Here is a 20,215-nt window from a genome sequence, read left to right as displayed (position 1 = left end):
ATAATTTGGTTAACCCTTTATATATCAAAGGGTTGATTTCAGTAATATGGCTCAGACCATTAATTTTGTCTCTTGGAATACTAATGGCTTAAACCGTCCGATTAAACGGAAAAAGATTTTCAAAGTATTCCAAAGACTTAATGCTCATATTATTTTTGTACAAGAAACTCATTTGAGGAAAGAAGACAATTATCACTTTTTTAGGTTTTGGAGGGGTCAACAGTACCATTCGAATTCGAATGCTAAAGTAAAGGGAGTTTCAATTTTTATTGACTCCTCTATTGCATTTGTCCAACACGATATCTTTTCAGATCCGAATGGTAGATTTTTGTTAATTACTGGCTTTTTAACAAAAAGGTTGCTATGGCTAATGTTTATGCTCCAAATGTGGATTGTCCTGATTTTTTTTAAGTCCTTATTTACTTCTCTACCTAATCTAAATGAATATGTTAATAATGGGTGATGACTTTAATTGTTGTTTAAATCCTTTTGTTGGACAAATCTATATCTACTCAGACTTTATCTAATAAGTCGGCCACTTGTATTAACTATTTTTTGACTGATAATGGAATTTTTGATATTTGGAGATTTCGGCATTCTGAAGACAGAGTTTTCATTTTTCTCACATGTTTATCATTCCTACTTGAGAATTAATTATTTTTTTATTGACTCGTGTTTTATTCCATCGGTAATTGGTTGTAATTATGATATTATAGCCATCTCTGACCATGCTCCATTAAAACTTCCTATTAAATTTACGGATACAGCTTCTAGTGCTGGACAATGGCGATTTGATTCTACCTTACTGCAAGATCTGGATTTTATTAAATTTATGAAGGAACAGATCAATTTCTTCTTTTCAACTAATTCCACAGATAATATTTCTTGTGGAACACTTTGGGACACCTTTAAAGCATATATATGTGGACAGATTATCTCCTACTCTGTTGGTCTGAGAAAACACATTAAGAAAGAAACTCTTCTATTGGTTGATAAAATTAAAAAGATTGACAAGAAATATTCGATTACTCCTAGTAAGGAGCTTTACAAACAAAGGGTTGAACTTCAGACGGAACATAGTTTATTACTTACATCTTCGATTGAAAATCAATTATTGAAAACCAGGTCTGATTTTAATATACATAGTGATAAATCAGGTAAACTGTTAGCTAGTCAATTGAAGAATGCTTTGGTTAAATGTCAAATTACTAAGATCCGTCAGCAGAATGGGGATCTGACAGTTAACCATGATGTGATAAACAAATCATTTCAAGATTTTTATACCTCCCTGTATCATTCCGAATTCCCTCATGATCATAATACCATGTGTGATTTTCTTGGGAAATTGAATTTTCCAAAATTATCATCAGATGATCTTTCAATATTAGAAACTCCTATTACAGATGCAGAAATTAAAGGGGTTTTTCCTCTATGAATTCTGGGAAAGCACCAGGTCCAGATGGGTATACAGTAGAATTTTTTTTAATGTTTTTCCACTACTCTTTCTCCTTGGTTATGCAGGGTTTTTGAAGAAGCAATTAGATTGGGCAATCTGCCACAATCTTTTTATAGAGCTTCCATTTCTTTAATATTGAAGAAAGATAAAGACCCTACTGACTGTGCATCCTATAGACCAATATCTTTATTGAATGTAGATTCCAAGATCTTTTCCAAGTTACTGGCATCTAGGCTGGAGAAGGTTTTACCCCAAATTATTTCAGAAGATCAAACTGGTTTTATTAAAAATGGCTATTCTTTTTTCAATGTTAGGAGATTATTGAATATTGTTTATACTCCTTCACATAGCACTTCAGAATGTGTCATTTCATTAGATGCAAAGAAAGCATTTGATAGAGTTGAATGGTCATACTTATTTAATGTGCTTGAGAAGTTTAATTTTAGTCCGACATTCATTTCCTGGATTAAACTGATATATCATACACTGGTTGCCTAGGTGCTTACTAACAATCAAAGATCTCCCTTTTTTCGTTTATTTCGGGGTACTAGACAAGGCTGTCCTCTTAGTCCATTATTATTTGATATTGCTTTAGAACCTTTGGCAATTGCTATCAGAGAATCACAGAACATTTTTGGCATTAATCGTGGGACAGATATACATAAGCTATCATTATATGCAGATGATTTATTATTATTTATTTCTGATCCTGAAAAATCCATTCCTGCAGTTATATCATTGTTGGCTCAATTTAGTGATTTTTCCGGGTATAAATTAAATCTTAATAAGAGTGAATTGTTTCCTTTAAATAGACAAGTTCCAATTTATGGAAATTTACCTTTTAAATTAGTTAATGACTCTTTTATTTACTTGGGGATTAAAATCACAAAAAACTATAAGGACTTATTTAAGGTTAATTTTTTACCCTTAATCGATCAGATTAAATGTTTGTTTACTAAGTGGTCTCCAGTATCTTTATCTCTGATAGGTCGGATTAATGCTATTAAGATGGTTATTTTACCCAAGTTTTTATATATATTTCAAGCGGTACCAATTTTTATTCCAAAATCCTTTTTTGCTAATGTTGATTCAAAAATTTCCTCATATATATGGCAGAATAAAAATCCTAGATTAGGAAAAAAATATTTACAGAAGGCAAGGAAGGAAGGTGGATTGGCATTGCCTAATTTTAGATTTTATTATTGGGCATTTAATATCCGATATTTGATATGTTGGTTAAAGGATTGGGATATATCTTTTAGCCCTCATTGGGTGAACCTGGAAATTAAATCTGTACAAGGATTTGCACTGGGTTCTATTTTAGGGACTTCTCTTCCCTTTGCTCTTTCTAAATTGCCGAAATGAATTGACAACCCGATAGTTAAACGTATATGGTTTCAATTTCGGAAATTTTTTGGGTTGACTCAGTTTGTTTTAAATATTCCTATTGTATCCAATTGCTTTTTTTATCCTTCTATTATAGACCAAGCTTATTCAGCTTGGAAGACTAAAGGATTGCTACGATTTTCGGATTTATTTTTGGATAATTGTTTTATGTCTTTTGAACAATTATCTAATAAATATAATTTGCCTAGATTTCATTTTTTTTTAGATATTAACAGATTAGGAATTTTTAAAATACTGTACTTCCTACTTTTCCAAATTTTGTGTCTTCAGGTATTTTGGAGAATTGGTTTGAACTAAATCCTTCTCAGAAAGGGCTAATATCAAAACTTTACAATATAATTATGAAGATACGTTCAGAGCCCTTCTATAAGATTAAAAATGATTGGGAAAGAGAACTTAACCTTACTATCCCTATTGAGAATTGGGATAAAATTCTTCAATTAGTTAATACATCATCTATATATGCTAAACATTCATTAATACAGTTTAAGGTTGTGCATAGGGCTCATATGTCCAAGGATAAATTGGCTCATTTTTATTCCTACATAAATCCTATTTGTGACAGATGTCATTCTGAGATAGCGTCTTTAACTCATATGTTCTGGTCGTGTCCGCTTTTGAAAAAATATTGGAAAGACATTTTTGATATTATTTCTGCGGTATTGAACATTGATTTACAACCTCATCCTATTACTGCAATTTTTGGATTACCAATGATGGACTCACTCCATTTATCCTCTTCCGCTTGTCGAATGATTGGATTTCTTACATTAATGGCTAGAAGATCTATTTTGTTGAATTGGAAAGAAATTAATCCTCCTACTGTATTTCATTGGTTTTCTGAAACTATGTTGTGTCTAAATTTAGAAAAAATTAGAAGTGTTGTATTTGATACTTCTATTAAATTTGAAAAGATATGGAGACCATTTATTCAATATTTTCATATGATGTAATATGACCCTGTTCCAAGCCTATTTGTTTTTCCAGTTTTGATTTTATATATGTTGAGAGAATCGGAGTTGATGACACTGATGATTTTGTATTTTTGTGAGATATTATAAACAGCCCTTTTTTTTCCATTTTTTCTTTTTTTGTTTTTTTCCTTATTAGTTATTAGATTATTAGATTAGTTTTTTTGCATAATTTTTTTTCTTTTTTTTCTGTTTTTTTAATATATATATTATGATATACCTAGGTTTTCCTTGTTTATTTGTAAATTGTATCGTCCATGATTTGGGAATACTCATTTATACTGTAACCATTGCTTATGTATTCTTTCATGTTCAGTTGAAATGTGTATGTTTGTAATCCCATTATCTATGTATCAATTTTATTTTGTTGATATTAATAATAATAATAAAAAGATTGAAAAAGAAAGAAAGATCTAAAAATCTGAAACCCTGCCCCCTACACCAGTTTCTCAGCCACGTGTACTGGCACGTGGCACAGGCAGCAATCCGGAGATTACTACCCTTGAGGTCCTGTTTTTCAACTTCCTACCAAGCTCTCTGTACTCACTCTTCAGGACCTCCTGACTTTCTACCCATGTCATTGGTACCAATGTGTACCACGACATCTGGCTGATCTCCCTCCCACTTCAGAATTCTGTGCACGCCATCAGAGACATCCCTGACCCTTGCCAAAATTAAGCAGTTTAGTGTCCCAACAAAACAAAGAGAATCCTGACTATTTTCTCGAATCAGTTTTTGTTCTTTAGGAGTTGTCCCAAATTAGTAGCTATCCCGATTAACTGGCAGCCTAATATCTGGATTCTGCTGTAAATATAAATACATAAGGTAGGCTTGTAGATTAATTGTATGTCCGTAAAGTGACGCTAGGCACAGGAGTGTCTGTACATAAGGTGCCTGATAGAAAATGATAACGTAGTGGTGGTTAGGGGTATAGAGGAGTGGGTTAGTGGGTTGAGGTGTTAATCAGCCATGTTGTTTGGGTTAAGTAACTGAATTTGAATCTGGCATGGATGCTACGTGGCCTCCTCCCTGATGGGAGTGAGACAAATAGTTCATGAGCAGCATGGGTGGGATCCTTCCTGATGTTAATGGCCCCTTCCTGACACCTTTCTGCATACAGTATATGTCCTTGATGGCATGTAGGCTGGTGCTAGTGATGTCGGGCTGTTTTGACTACCTGTTGTAGAGTTTCTCAGTCTGCCGCAGTGCAGTTTCCGTACCATACGGTGATGCCGCTTGTTGGGATGCTCTCCACTGCATCAGTAAAACGATAGATGTGCATAGTCCAACTGTCTGCAGCCTCCTCAGGTGAGCTTTTCTGATTGTGTTCTGGGACATGAGAGGTTGTGGGAGATGTTGGGAACCCACGCAGTTTCCACTGTAGTGCTGCAGATGGAAAGAGGGGCGTGAGTGGTGCGAGCTCTCCTGAAGTCGCTAATCATCTTCATCTTGTTGGCATTGAGGAAGAGGTTATTTGCCTTCCACCTCCTTTCTGTAGACCATGTCATTATTGTTAGTGATGAGCATAGAGGGGCTGCCAGGACAATACTGATCATTTTGTGGAAATCTGAGTGCTTTAGTCGACAGGGAATGAGAAAGTGGACCAGTTCAGCCATTAAAGTGAGTCCCCACACAGATCTAACCCAGTCACTGTTTAACTGCATTGTGAATACAAGTAAAGCCAGAATTGCAAGAATCCTAAAAGAATTAGTAGCTTTGAACTTGGGTTACCATTCTCCAATGGAAGAGGGCATTTAGATCATTGAGATTACTGACTAAGACCTCCAGGATTGTGCTAGAGGAACTATACCTGGTGAAATGACTGAGCTCAGAGCTGACTCAGTGAGGGACATGGGGAATAGGTCCACCTCTGCCTCTTGAGTCAGATCAATTACCTCTTAAACCAACGTCATTGGGCCATGTCTCATGCCCAAAATGGGATCTGAGTCTCCTTGGACATAGATTCAATGGTAATCACACATTTCAGGGCCAGTTTACAAAATGACAGTAGCACCAGTAAGGGTTAAGGGTGCAAATTTTCTTTAATACATTAGAAAGAATGTTATATATTTTTTTGAGGCACTGTCACCAGTTCTGGGCCAGAAGGGGCTGCATTCCATTTGAACTGGAACAGGAATGGTGTCCTGGTAACAAGGGTAAAAAGAAGTGACAGTCTTTAAATTGGAAGGCCTGGTAAGTGTTCTGCAGCAACCGAAATCACTAAACATAAAACAAACCAAAAAGTGCAGGGAAACGTTGTGGAAATGTGGTTCATCAAGACTTCATTCCTCTTACGCCCATTAAGCACATCTTTGTGACGAGAGACTCAAAATAATCAGTTGTTTGGGGTTTGGGTATTTCCTTTGAGAATGCTGAGGGCCTGCTCAAAAAGGTTTTTAACTTATGAGATTTGAAAGACTGTTTAGAGTTGCTTTCAGGTAAGAAATCAAATGGAGAATTTGGAAGAAGATTGCATCTGTCACATTTGCAGATTGGTTCAATGGTATTCTGTTCATATTTCCATGTGGAATGAAGAATAGGGAGCATCAGGGTGTTACTTCAGTGGCGATTTTAATGCTGTATTTTTCTCATCCAGCCACATTCTGATCTATATGGGCTGATTCAGGTGATGATTGTCATGTTTGGGGAGGAGCCTCCAGTCTTTTCGAGGCCAGCTGCACCTCCAACTTTTCCTCCGTACCAAGCTGCAGGGCCACCAAACAGTAAGTAACTTTTTCAAGTGTTAAATCTGATCCATTTAAACCCACAAATATGTATCTTTGGTTTTTATATTTGGAAGTTAACTGAGATTACCCTCACTAAAGTTCTTTCACCATTAAAGCATAAATTTATATTTTTTTGAAACTCGTCCCACATTGTAAGAAAATGGGACCATGAAAGACAATGCAAGAAATGTATACTCCATATTCTAACAAGGATAGTCATTAAGGGCTGACTTCTTAAGCTTAGGCTTTGTACCAAGGCACTATATAGGGTTCACCATTCGGTACCTGCATCTGCAAATGAAGCCCTAATGTGACTTGGCATTTTTCTTGACATTAATCAACTGAGATTATTTTGGCATTTTGTAACCTTCCTACATACCAGGTCTTCCTGTCCAGGCAGCTTCCTTATAAACCTCTTCTGCACCCTCTCCAGCATGGCAATGTCTTTCCTATAACAGAGTGACCAAAACTGTATATAATACTCCAAGTGTGGCATTACCAATGACTTGTATAACTGGTCATAACATCCTACTCCTTCACTTTGGCCATGACTGATGAAGGCCAGCATGCTAAAAGTCGTCTGCACCACCCTGCCTACTTACGCAGTTGCTTTCAGCAAACTATGCCCTTGTACTTCTAGGTGCCTCCTTCACAACACGCATCAGTGCCCTATAATTCACTGTATAGGTCTTTCCCTGGCTTAATGTCCAAAATGAATCACCTCACTCAAAGTTCAAAGTAAATTTATCATCATATATGTCACCATATACAACCCTGAGATTTGTTTTCTTGCAGGCATACTCAGTAAATGTATGAACCATAATAGTTAATGTAATGAAAGGCTGCACCCAACAGGACAGGCAAACAACCAGTGTGCAGAAGACAACAAACTGACCAAATACAAAAGAAAAAAATAATACTTAAATAAACAATGGACATTGACAAAATGAGATGAGTCCTTGAAAGTGAATCTGTAGTTTGTGGGAACATTTCAATGATGGGGCAAGTGAATTTAGCACCTTTGGCTCAAGAGCCTACTGGTTGAGGGGTAATAACTTCCTGAATGTGGTGGTATGAGTCCTAGGGCTCCTGTACTTTTTTCCTGATGGTAGCAGTGAGAAGAGAGCATGACCTGGGTGGTGTGCTGTTGGAGTCCCTGATGATGGATGCTGCTTTCCTGTGATAGCACTTTGTGTAGATGTGATCATTGATGGGGAGGACATAACCATGATGGACTGGGCCATATCCAATACATTTTGTAGGCTTTTCCATTCAAGGGCATTGTGCTTCCATAGCAGGCAGTGGTGGGCTTATCCTAAGTTGAAATTTAGGATTTCTCCCTAACTGATTAAGATCTCTGCAATTTATTGTAACCTGCTTTACTATCAACTAGTAAGAGAACTTACTAATCATGCCAAATACTTCCATATGCAAGTAATTTACATAAATAATGATTAACATAGGTCCTGGGGCACCCTACTTGTTACAAGCCTCAAATTGGAGAACGACCTTCAACCCTCATTCCCTGCTTCCTATCATCAAGCCTGTTCTGAATCCCACCCACCCCCTTGCCAGCTCCCCCTGAATCTCATGTGTTCTAACCTTCTGAATCAGCTTGCCATGTGGGACCTTGGCAAAGGCCTTATTAAAGTCCATGTAGACAACATTCACTGCCTTACCGCAGTCACCTCTGGAAAAACTCGCATCAGACATGACTTGCACAAAGCAGTACTAACTTCCTGATTAGCTATCCAAGTGGTGTTTATTCCTTCAAATCACATGATTTACATCTGCCTCACTATTCATCAACTAAGTGAAAGAAATGTAGAGTTAAAGTTTCGGGTCAAAGATTCTTCGTCAGAACTAGACAAAATAAAAAAACAAGTTAGTAAATTGTAACGATTGCAGGAGAAGGAAGGAAAGGCTGGTGGAAATGTCCGTAATGAAGTAATGCTGGAAATGCCATGGTGAGAAGCTAGAAATGCCATGGCTCTTTTAACAATGCTCTTTGAACGTGAACTCTCTATCACACAGATGCAGACTGGCAGACTGAGCGTTTCCAGTATTTTCAGATTTTTGGTATCTACAGGTTTTGATTTGGAGTAACTGACTAGGTGTGCCCACAGTTTGTGCCACTTGCTATTATTCAGTAGTGCTGAACTCCCAACTGAATTAAGCAGGTTGGTTGGCATTGTCACATCGACACTGCTAAACTAACTGGGTGATACAGTATTAGCGTTTTGTTCAAATGAGAGTAAATAAATTAGATGAAACTAACTGCTGTTTTTCAGTCTGATCACATAAAGATTGGTGCCCATGTTTAAGTCTGTAATTCCTAAATGCCAAACTCCCGTAATATTTGGTAAAATTAAGATTGCAAAGCTGAGATGCAGTGTTTTGAGCTACTTCAGAGAGCTACTCCCTGGTACCTCAAGATAAAGAAAAGAGGAAAAAATCAAATTAAACAATTATTTCAGTTAATTTTTGTTACTCTTAGTATCAGGTTTAGGATAATTTAACAAAATTCTATGACCATCCATCAAGAGTGATACCGATATTCACTGCCATCCTAAGGGAGAGAACATGTAATGCTCAACAAATTTTGCCAAATAATTTGCAGTCTGAGGATTGCAACAAATGTATCTATGTTCAACTATGTCTAACTGCATTAATTGAAATTTTAAGCCATATTATAATGGATAAATTATCAGTTGTAATGACTGAATAAATAAATGGATAGGGGAAGATTATAAAACATATTATCTCAGCCAGTGGTTTTCATTACACATTTCTTATTATAATAATCAGTAATACAACTCAGAAACTTTGTTTTATATAGTTAGATGAATATATAGAGAGTGTTTTAAATAGATGAGTAAGCAGTCTCAATCAATCTCAGTCTAAAATGGAAACATTAATTCACAAGTATGATGCTTTTATCAGATTTTACTGTAGTTATTCCCCCATCACCTTTCTGTAACTAATTGCCCACCAACACCCCCCCCCCATTGCTGTCTCCCTGATTTCCAGTGTTAGTAGACCTACCCAAACACTACATTGATGCAGTGTCTTTTTGATCCTGCAGGGGTCGTTCTAAATCCATGAGCAGTTTTCAGAATATAGTGTAGTGATCAGATGTAACTGTCTCATTCCTTTTGTGAGGCATCGATTATCTGAGGCCTTCTAAGTTACAGCAATCAGGTCAAGAGAAGCATCTTGGTTAATGAAGAAGTGCTGGAACAGGAGGCAGCCACTCCATTGGTGAAAGTGTCGAGATCTAACTTGGCTGGTGGTCTGAAAGTCAATGGTTCATCACTCATTGAGGGACTTTGATACACCCACTTTCTGAGTAGAAGCTGCCATATGTGTAGAGAGTAAGTGCAACAACTCTCCAGTGTTGGTCAGACGGTCCAGCCCATTGCATTGGTCTTGTGCTGAGAGTCTATGAATGGACTCCTGCAGGAACTGACAAAATTTTCAAAAGGAGTATCACACAGCATTAAAATAAATTGTGCCAAATAATTCTGCTTAGATTGGTAATATTTATATGTGATGAATTAGCTATGATATCAACAAGGAAAGAAAGATTTTCAACAATGAATATTGCATGATTGTCTAATACATAACCCCTAGAATTTCTCTTAGTAACTTTAGCAGTACTTATGATATTGTAAAAAAGCACATGATTAACTGAGCTGTTTTAACACACTGTTAATCTTCCTTGCGTTGTTTTGCTTTCTCATTTCAGCTTCCTACATGCCTGGAATGACAGCTGGAGTGGCACCATACCCGTCAGGCCATAGCAATACTGGGTATGGTTTGTATTTACCAGAATACTCACACTGAATGCTATAAATAATATGCACATTATTTGTGTGTTTAATTAAATGCTTTACTTTGGCATGTAACTTGGCTGATATTCTTTGCTAATGTTAGGTATTAAAGTCCCTTTTGTCCATGTAGATGGATGTAAAAGTTCCATGGTACTTGAACAGGACCAAAACAGTGTGACGATCCTCTAGCTGAGGTTGGGCTCACATTAATTTGATAAAGTAATTAATGAATCACTGGAAGTAATTGTCTTGCTATATGTTAATCTGAGCCTGGAGTTAGCATTCCAGAACCAAACAGAGAGAGAACAAATACAAAGCCTAGAACAGATCGACAGAAACCCCAAAGCAGACGCACACTTACTGTTAAGATTGCATGTGCCTGATACTCTGCTATCTTTGTGGAGTTGTTTGTGGTGAAAGTGAGGGCAACTCACAACAATCAGCTTTCAGAATAGGAACATTCAGACACTTTTTGCTGTAGTAATTCTGATTCTTTAATCTAAAGAATTCCTCTTCATTGAATCTGTATAAGTTTTACGGCCACATTGCCTTTCCCTTAAAAATGCATCTTGTTATGCGGGCATCACTTCAAGGGCGGTATTTGTCACTGTCCCTGTTATCCCTCGAGAAGATAAGTTACCTCTTTGAACTGCTTAAGTACAAGTACATTGCCCCCTGGAAGTGGTGTCACAGGGAGAAAGGGTGGCACTGATGAGTTGAAGTATGAAAATTGCTTTCATAGAGTCAGAGCGATACATTGTGGAAACATGTCCATGGTCCATGCCAACTAAGATGCCCATCTCAGCTAGTCCTAATTACTTGTGTCTGGCCCATGTCTTCCTAAACCTTTCCTATCCATGTATCTGTCTAATAATAGTGTACCTGTCTCATCCACTTCCTCTGGCAGCTCCCTTGTTTCATGTTTTGGGTGAAAAGATTGCTCTTCAAGTTCCTATTACATCTCTCCCTTCTTACCTTGTACTTGTATAATCTAGTTCTTGATTCCCCAAACGCTGAGGGAATAGAAGAGACAGTGCGTTAACACTATCTATGCCCCTCATTATATTATACACCTGCAATGAATAATGTTCTAGCCTGTTCAACCTCTAACTCAGTCCTTGCAGCATCTTTGTTTTTTTCTTCGTAATTTTTTGCACTAATTCCAGCTTAATAGCATCCTTACTCTCATAGTGTGACAAAATTGAACACAATATTGCAGATGCAGTCTTACCAGCATCTTGTACGGCTGCAATGTAACCGTCCCAACCCCTGACTGATAAATTCCAAATCAAAAGCTGCCTTCACCACCCTGTCTGCTTGTGACACTTCCAGGGAACCTTATACTTACAGGTTCCTCTTCTACAACACTCCCCAGGACCCATTCACTGAAGTCTTCCCAAAATACAAAACTAATCCTTAGCTGAATTATATTTTATTTGCTGCTTCTTTCTTACTTGATCAAGATCCGCTTGTAATTCTTGATAACCATCTGCACTGCTGATAAATAATTTCAAATTCTTCTTAATTTCTTTTTCAAAGCTATCTTGTGTCCCTTTTTGCTCTTCTGGTTTATTTCTTAAGTATTACTCCTGCTTCCTCAGTACTCCTCTAGAGACTGACTTGATCCCAGCTGCCTGAATCTGAACTCTTCTGATCAGAGTTTCAATATCCTTCATCATCCAGGGTTCCCTACTCCTGCCAGCTTTGTGCTTCACTATAACTGGGATATGCATACCTGGAACTCACATTTCACTTAAAAACCTATCACTTGCCAGAGAAATATTTGCTCGCAAACAACCTACTCCAATCAACTTTTACTAGTTCCTGCTTAGTACTGTCAAAAGGACCTTCTGTACATTGCCTGAGGAAGCTTTCCCAAGAACACTTAATAAATTCCATCCTGAGCACACTTAATAAATGCCACGCATCTAAGCCCTTAGCATTATGCCAGTCCCAGTCTATATTAGGAAAGTTACAATCCCCTACTATAACGTATTATTCTTGCAACTTTCTGAAATCTCCCTGGATGTTTGTTCCTCTAATTCCCAGTGACCGTTAGTACACTTCCAGCATGTTGATCAGCCTCTTATTTCTCATCAGCTCCAGCCATAAAGTCTCACTAGTAATCCCCTCAATAATTTCAGCTCGGACTATTCCTGTGAGATTCTCCTTAATCATAAATGAAACACGCACACACACACACACACACACACACACACACACACACTCACTCACTCACTCACTCACTCACTCACTCACTCACTCACTCACTCACTCACTCACTCACTCACTCACTCACTCACTCACTCACTCCTCCATCACCTATACCTGGAACTTTTAGCTGCCCGTCCTCCTCTTCTGTTAATCTCACATAACTTTCCACCCTCTGGGTTCATCCACCTTACCTGTCAGTCCTCATGTATGTAAATAAATATAATTTAATCCAGAAGTCTTTACTTACTGCCTACTACACTGCTGCCTGTGTCTTCTTCACTGAACCTACTGTCATTGAATTCTGTATCAATTTGCATCCTCCCATCTGCCTCACTGCTGCTTTGGTCCAAAGAAGTCTGAAGAATAATGTGTGGTATGCATAGATGATAAGTGTATAGTTTCTTATTTTTTACCATGAAATAAATCTATTTACTAACCACTTATGACACACACTGAAAGTTTTAGTCAAGATGTCAGTGTTGTCTCCACAAGTTAAAGGAAAGAAATAAGACTTAACTTCACTTTATGACCTCTGTTTGCACTGATGCATTTCTTAAGATGCTGTCTGTTGACCGATTTAAGTGCAGGGCCAGATGGGATAGGTTGGGTATGGACTAAATCAAAGCAACAGGGTTTGGGTCTTGCGAGGTTTACTCGTCTCTGCGCTGAACTGAGGCTGTGACCTGCAACTAACGGGCTCCTAGACCAGCTGCAGTGATGACTGGCTTCGTGGCTGTGAACTCATTTCCATGGACTTCAGTTCTGAATATAATTTGCTTTCTTTTTATTGTTGTATGATTTATTCTTTTCTGCAGATTGGGGGTTTGACGGTCCTGTTTTTTAATGGGTTATTCGCTTTCTTTGTGGCTGTCTGTAAGGAGACATATCTCAAGGTTGTATATAGTATACGTACTTTGATAATAAAGTAATTTGAACTTTGAACCCTCTGAATCAGTCTGCTGGTAACAACCTGTAGGAGTACCTGCAGCAGGACTGCAGTACTTCAAGTATAAAGTCTACCACCACTTTCGTTAGTCACTTTAGTAACTTCTAGCCTTGTCAGAAAAGTCTGCTTCCTATTTACTATTAAAAAATGTTGTAAATCTATAGATGCAACTTACAATTCATATTTTATATCTGATCTAGCATTTGCTAAGAAAGATCCCACAAGCTTCAACTAAACATTACGTTTGAAGAAACTAATTGGGGTGCAATGTCAGTCATACTGTTGAGCATATTTCTTTCTGAAAGGTCTTTTCCAATTACTCAATGTTTGTAATTTTATTATGGATAAAAGATTATGATTCAGAAGCCCATGTTGATCATGTGACCAGATGCCTTGCTGTTTCCTTGTATCGATGCTCCTCTGGCAGCCGGTGCCAGCCTCGGTTTGCTGCCAGTGTTGGACTTTTCCTACAAGTACGGTACTTTATCATGCATTGATGCTTGGTTTTCTTTCTTTCATGCTTCCAGTGGATTTTCAGGATTTCCCTATCCTCCTCAAGGTTCATATCCTCCGACCACAGGGACTACGCAGCAGCATCCGTATTCCAGCCAATCTTCTGCTGCAGGTGTTGGTGAGAATGTGCACTTAATTTTCTTTTTGCTTGTGGGCACTTGGAGATATTGTCCTGTAAAAGCTGGAACATAATATTTTATATCAGGTGACTCTTTCTGGATGGTGCACTTGCTCTATTCTTGTCTGCTGGGCACGGCAGAGAAGTTCAGACGGCACAGGCTTCTGTTCCATCGATTTAGCATCACTCCAGTGTCTTGGCAAATGGGCAATACAGTACTCAATATGTGAGCTTATGAATAAATTTTGACTCACCATTTGCTGGTTTATGGGAACACAGTGTTCTTGTTCACCACTAAATTCACACTGCTTGCAAAAATCATTACAGTAGTCAAGAGTAAGAAGCCTTAGTGCTCCCTCCTCCCCTGCATTCCCCCCCCCCCCCCCACCCATCTGTCACACCACCTTCTCTTAGTCCAGGAGCACAGAGTCCTATTTAATATTCTGATTGGTGTTTAACTAAGATTATTCAACTCAGCTTCTTAATGTCACTGTGCTATATCAGGATCAGGAATCCTAGTTGACCTCTAGCTTCTAATAGATCATGCATTAGAGACCTATTAAGTTCAACAGAAAGGAATCTTCTACATATTGCTGACTCTTAATGTTTGCAGACAGCTACTAGCATCTGCTCAGCAGTGGAAAATTTACCTCTCATTCTTGTATGATACAAAATGCTATATCAGAATCTCAAATTAAATTCCCCTGAACTTTCGATTGGCATTTTAAATCATTTTAATGTATTTCTTAGAAATTACTGAAATATAAAACTGGAGATGAGGCAATTCAATTTCTCTCATTATTTAAGTTTGGGAAACAATCATTCTTTGAGTCCACTGATATTTTATTACAAAATCTGGAATTTAACCAATACCATTTAGAAAACATTTTTTCAAAGCTTGTAATTTTATTGATAATGTTCTACTTTCTCCCATTGGCCTTATGGTAGTGTATTTTTAACTGCTTTGGTTTAATTCACTATCTCCTAACTAAAACACTTCTGTTAATGGCTGTGTCACGACTTGTATTTTTCCATTTCTCACATCTGTCACTTCCAACAAAGTTCATGTATTCAGGATAACTTCATTGCCATTTGTAAAAGAGTAAGGATAAAGATTACAAATTTTCACTGAGACCTTTTAAGTGTTTTTGGGGATGTGACTGCAGCACAATGAAAGATTGGCTTAGTCTGTGCATCTTCCCTGAATCTTGAAATGACCAGGAAAAGGATCTAAGTGGTTGAATCAAATCTGCTCCAAGTCTCAAGGACAATGTACCGTAGATTCCGGACTACAGAGCGCACCTGATTAAAAGCCGCACGCTCTAATTTTAGAAAGAAAATCAATTTTGTACTTGTACAGGCTGCACCGGATTTTAAGCCGCAGGTGTCCCACATTGTAATATGAGATATTTACACAGAAAGATATTACACGTGAGGGTTTTTTAACTTTTAATTAAATCCGTATGGTAACATAAACAAATACATATTGCAAATGCTTTTTTTCGAACAGTGCCTGTAACACAGCTACTTTTAAATATACATACGTATCGGTAACACACAAATTACGTTGCGTATACTTTTTTACTGAACAGTGCACGAACAACATTCCAATATCTCCTAACGACTGGTAAAAAAAATATATATACTGCAGCCTACCAGGAAAAGTTATTGATCGCCTTCTTCATCTTCCTCCTGCGCACTAAAACCATCAAAGTTCTCTTCTTCAGTGTCCGAATTGAACAACCTCAGGATCTCGTCACTCACTTCAGTCTCTTCGTTGTCACTCTCACTTGAGCGCACGCGGTCCTCTTCATCACGCAGCAGTCCAGCCTTTCGAAACCCGTTGGTGATGGTGGATGTTGTGACACGGCTCCACGCATTTAGGATCCACTGGCAGACTTGAGTTAAAGATGCTCTTCGCATGCGTCCTGTTTTGGTAAAGGATTTCTCGCCACTCGTCATCCAAGCCTCCCACTCAACGCGCAGCGCCACTTTAAATGCCAGGTTCATGCTGATGTCCAGTGGCTGCAAATACTTCGTGGTGCCCCCAGGAATCACAGCTGGAATTGAGTTTGTACTCTTGATGGCAGCTTTCACTGAATCTGTTATATGGGCCCTCATGCTGTCCGTAACGAGCAATGCTTTTTTTCTGTGAAAAAATCCCCCTGGTCACTTGGCGTAGCACTCTCTCAGCCAATCCTTCATTAGACTCTCCGTCATCCAACCTTTCTTATTGACCTTCACCATGATTTCTTTTGGGAAGTCTTCCTTTGGCATTGTCAGCCGCTTAAAAATCACCATCAGTGGAAGCTTTAGTCCGGATGCTGTGCAGCTCAGAACACAAATAAAATGCGTTCTCTCATGGCCACTTGTTTTCAGTGTGATGGACGAGTCACCTTTTTTATTAACAGTCCGAGTGAGAGGCAGGTCAAACGTCAAAGGTACTTCATCCATATTTATGATATCATCTGGCCTGATGGAATTCTCCGCTATCTTTGTTTGAGTGAATGTGCGGAAGTTAGCAAGCTTTTCCTCGTGGTCGGGAGGGAGCTGCTGACACAGAGTCGTGCGTACCCTGACGGACAGGCCTTTTCGTCTCATAAATCTAAAACACCACGATGGCTCACCTCTAAAATCTTCGATTTTCATTTTGGTGGCGATTGCTTTAGCCTTCAGTCTGATCTGCACGGTGGAAACACCGCGGCAGCCTGCTCTCTGTGTGTTAACCCAGTCTTCAAGAAAGTTTTCAAGTTCGGGCCATCTGCTATGATTACCTCTGAAAGCTTTTGTCGTCTTTTTGCATTGACTCAGTTCTTCACGGTGGCGTCTCCACCGTCTCACCATCGATTCATTTATGCCAAGATTATGTGCAGCAGCTCGATTTCCTTCTTCAACAGCCAGATTGATCGCCTTTAACTTAAAAGCTGCATCATATGCTTTTCTTCGAGTGTTTTCCATGTTGTTGAGGGTGAGTACAAATGACTGATTTACAATAATTTAATTATGAAAGTGAGCTTGATTTATCGTACAATTTCATTGGACCTCTGTCAACTACTCATCAATTTTATTGGTCTACTGTTACGAGGCAAAATGTTTTTGGCGGCATGAAAAAAGAACATGCATTAGCCGCACCGTAGTATAGGCCGCAGTGTTCAAAGCGTGGGAAAAAAGTAGCGGCTTATAGTCCGGAATTTACAGTACATATTTTATTCTGGACAGTATTATAAGAGAGGGAGAGGTTGGGTATCCCTTATCCGAAATCTCTGAAATCCAGAAGTTTTGAGTCCTTACATGAAGTGACAAATAGGAAATTCCACAAGGCACAGGAAAGGTTCCCAGGCAATGCACAGGTCTTTGCACACCAGACAGTTCTGAGAAGTAACCTCACATATGTAATGAACAGAAGTTAATGAAAAATAGAAAAACTGCATACAGTGAAAAATGAAGATCTTGATCGTGTAAAGAGTGTGTATGTGCGTCGGAGTGAACATATGCCATTTAACAGTATGCTGATCACGAAACAAGCAAAGATCTATCATGACAAACTGAGAATTGAAGGTTACGGTGAATATTCAGCAGGCTGGTAGAAATTTAAGAAAAGGCACGGCATTAAATATTTAGAGTCTGCTGATTACGAACTATTGATAACTTTGTGAAGATTTTTGCTGATGAAAATCTAACACCAGAACAGGTCTACAATGCTGATTGTTTTTATACCTTATATGTATGTATGGCATCCGTTAGTCTTGCGAGACCATGGATCTGCACCTGGAAAGTCTTCTCAAGGGTGCAGGCCTGGGCAAGGTTGCATGAAAGATCAGCTGTTGCCCATGCAGGAAGTCTCCCCTCTCCATGCCACCGATGTTGTCCAAGGGAAGGGCAAGGGCCGATACAGTTCGTCTCCAGTGTCATCGCAGGAGTTGCCAGAATGAGGTTGAAGACAACGTTGGACTGCCTTAGGGACTTCAGCTCCGGATTTGTCCTCAGGGTTTACTCCCAAAGTCTCTCCCATGAGTGGGTATGGCCGTAAGGCAGCGGTGGTTTGAAATCAGAGTTTTCCTTCTTTTAGATGGACTGCCTTCCCAGGCTGACGAGTTCCACCTACCTTAACTAAAAAGTAAAATACAAATACAGTGTAGTGTAACCTCTTAATCAAAACACAGCATGAAAGCCTGCAGTTGTTTGTTTTTCAACAGCTGATTCAGATATTCTCCCGATGCTGCTTTTGTTATCCTGCAGACATTGTATTTTGTTAATAGTATGCAATTTTTTTTGCTGTTAAGTACGTATGTGTAATTAACAAGTGTAAGATGAAGACTGCAAACTGGTAGTACATAAATTCAGAGTTGGAAATGATGTCAATCTCAAGCTATCTCATTATCTCATACTGTTTGTCTTGCAGGTCCTGGCAGAGACAACACCATTGGTGAGGACACAATCCGTGCTTCATTGATCTCTGCAGTTAGTGATAAACTGCGCTGGCGGATGAAAGAAGAAATGGACCGTGCCCAAGCTGAACTTGATGCCCTCAAACGAACAGAGGAGGACCTGAAGAAAGGGCATCAGAAACTAGAAATGATGGTCAGTCAGCTGGATCAAGAAATGGTAAGACTGAGTTGTCTAAAAGGATTGCCCTAATGTGGGGTGATTGATAAGTCTGTGGCCTAAAGTAGGAGTCAATTTAAGAAAACCTAGCACATTTATTTTTCAATGAAGTCCCCTCCTACATTTACACACTTAGTCCAGCAGTTGTGGAGCATACGGATCTTGGACCTCCAGAAAGTGTCCACAGCAGGGGTCACTGATAAGTTCGTGGCTTAAGGTAGAGAGATGTTATTTTTATTGTATCGCCCTAAATTTGCCAGAAAGATTAAAAATATTAACCTAATCATTTTTATTTAACAACACGCACAAAATGCTGGTAGAACACAGCAGGCTAGGCAGCATCTATAGGGAGAAGCGCTGTCGTCCTGACAAAGGGTCTCAGCCCGAAACGTCGACAGCGCTTCTCCCTGTAGATGCTGCCTAGCCTGCTGTGTTCTACCAGCATTTTGTGTGTTGTTTGAATTTCCAGCATCTGCAGATTTCCTCGTGTATGCATTTTTATTTAAACCTGTTTTTTTTATCAGCTTTGAACCATACATATTCTAAAGATCAATACCACTTCCTCAGTAATCCTAGCCATGTAGTAGAATTAGTTGGAATTGTGGGTAGGCAATGTGCTTCTGGAAATGAGAGAGTTTGGTAAAGTTGGTTCTCCACATGGATCTGCTGATGGCAGCTCCACCAAACTGACCCCATTCCAGATTTTAACCAACTTACTTGGTTTCATCTTTGTTTTGCGATTGACCTCTGAGCTCCTGTTTTATTGTAAATTTATTCATCATTATGTTTGTTTTAATAGAAATTTGTAAGTTAATTGTAGAGATGTTCACTCTAACTTGAAAAAGCCTAAATCCTTTTGGGAGGTTTCTGTGGTGAAATGCTAGGTAGCTGTAATGCCTGCAACGCCTTCAACAACAGGCAGGCACATGTGGATCTGACACATCTCTGAGCCTTGTGGAATTGTAATGGAGTCCAGGGCATTTCATTAATTGCTGAGCTGAGGCTGGTTGAGCAGTGTATCAAACACTTCTGCTTCACTCCAGCCTCATTTGAATGGTGCATTTGTTGACCTACATTTAAAGGTAAGTTTCCATCTTTAGTTCAGGGATATTTATGCTTATAATTAGCTTCAAGTTTTCAGATTGGAGTTTTTTCAAAAACTGTGAGCCTTCAAGCTGCTGTATCTGTCATCATATGCATATTGAATTGCAGTTAGCATAGGAAAACCAGGCACAGGTGTGTCAAGGCAATCAGGAACAACAGTCTTGCATCTTCTCCAAATCTTTCTACGTATCCTTCACCCTCATGTATTGGAGTACTTTATTCTCAATATCCTCAAAAATAATTTCTGAGAAGAGGACTAATGTAGGCATAACTTAGCACAACCATGTTTGAATTTTTTTGAGTATTGCCTCAAGAATGTCTG

General features: G+C 38.6%; 1 protein-coding gene across 1 annotated transcript in view; it reads left to right on the top strand.

Moving 5' to 3' along the window:
- tsg101a (tumor susceptibility 101a) overlaps positions 1–20,215 on the top strand; it is a 39,400-nt gene that overhangs the window by 17,679 nt on the left and 1,506 nt on the right. The window contains exons 6-9 of the mRNA XM_059975590.1: positions 6,431–6,557; positions 10,309–10,372; positions 14,081–14,184; positions 18,587–18,789. Of these exons, the coding sequence (XP_059831573.1) occupies positions 6,431–6,557; positions 10,309–10,372; positions 14,081–14,184; positions 18,587–18,789 (498 nt within the window). The remainder of the gene's footprint in view (positions 1–6,430; positions 6,558–10,308; positions 10,373–14,080; positions 14,185–18,586; positions 18,790–20,215) is intronic.

Source organism: Hypanus sabinus, chromosome 7 (genome assembly GCF_030144855.1).
Source record: "Hypanus sabinus isolate sHypSab1 chromosome 7, sHypSab1.hap1, whole genome shotgun sequence".
NCBI lineage: Eukaryota > Metazoa > Chordata > Chondrichthyes > Myliobatiformes > Dasyatidae > Hypanus > Hypanus sabinus.
This window is presented reverse-complemented; position numbering and strand designations above follow the sequence as displayed.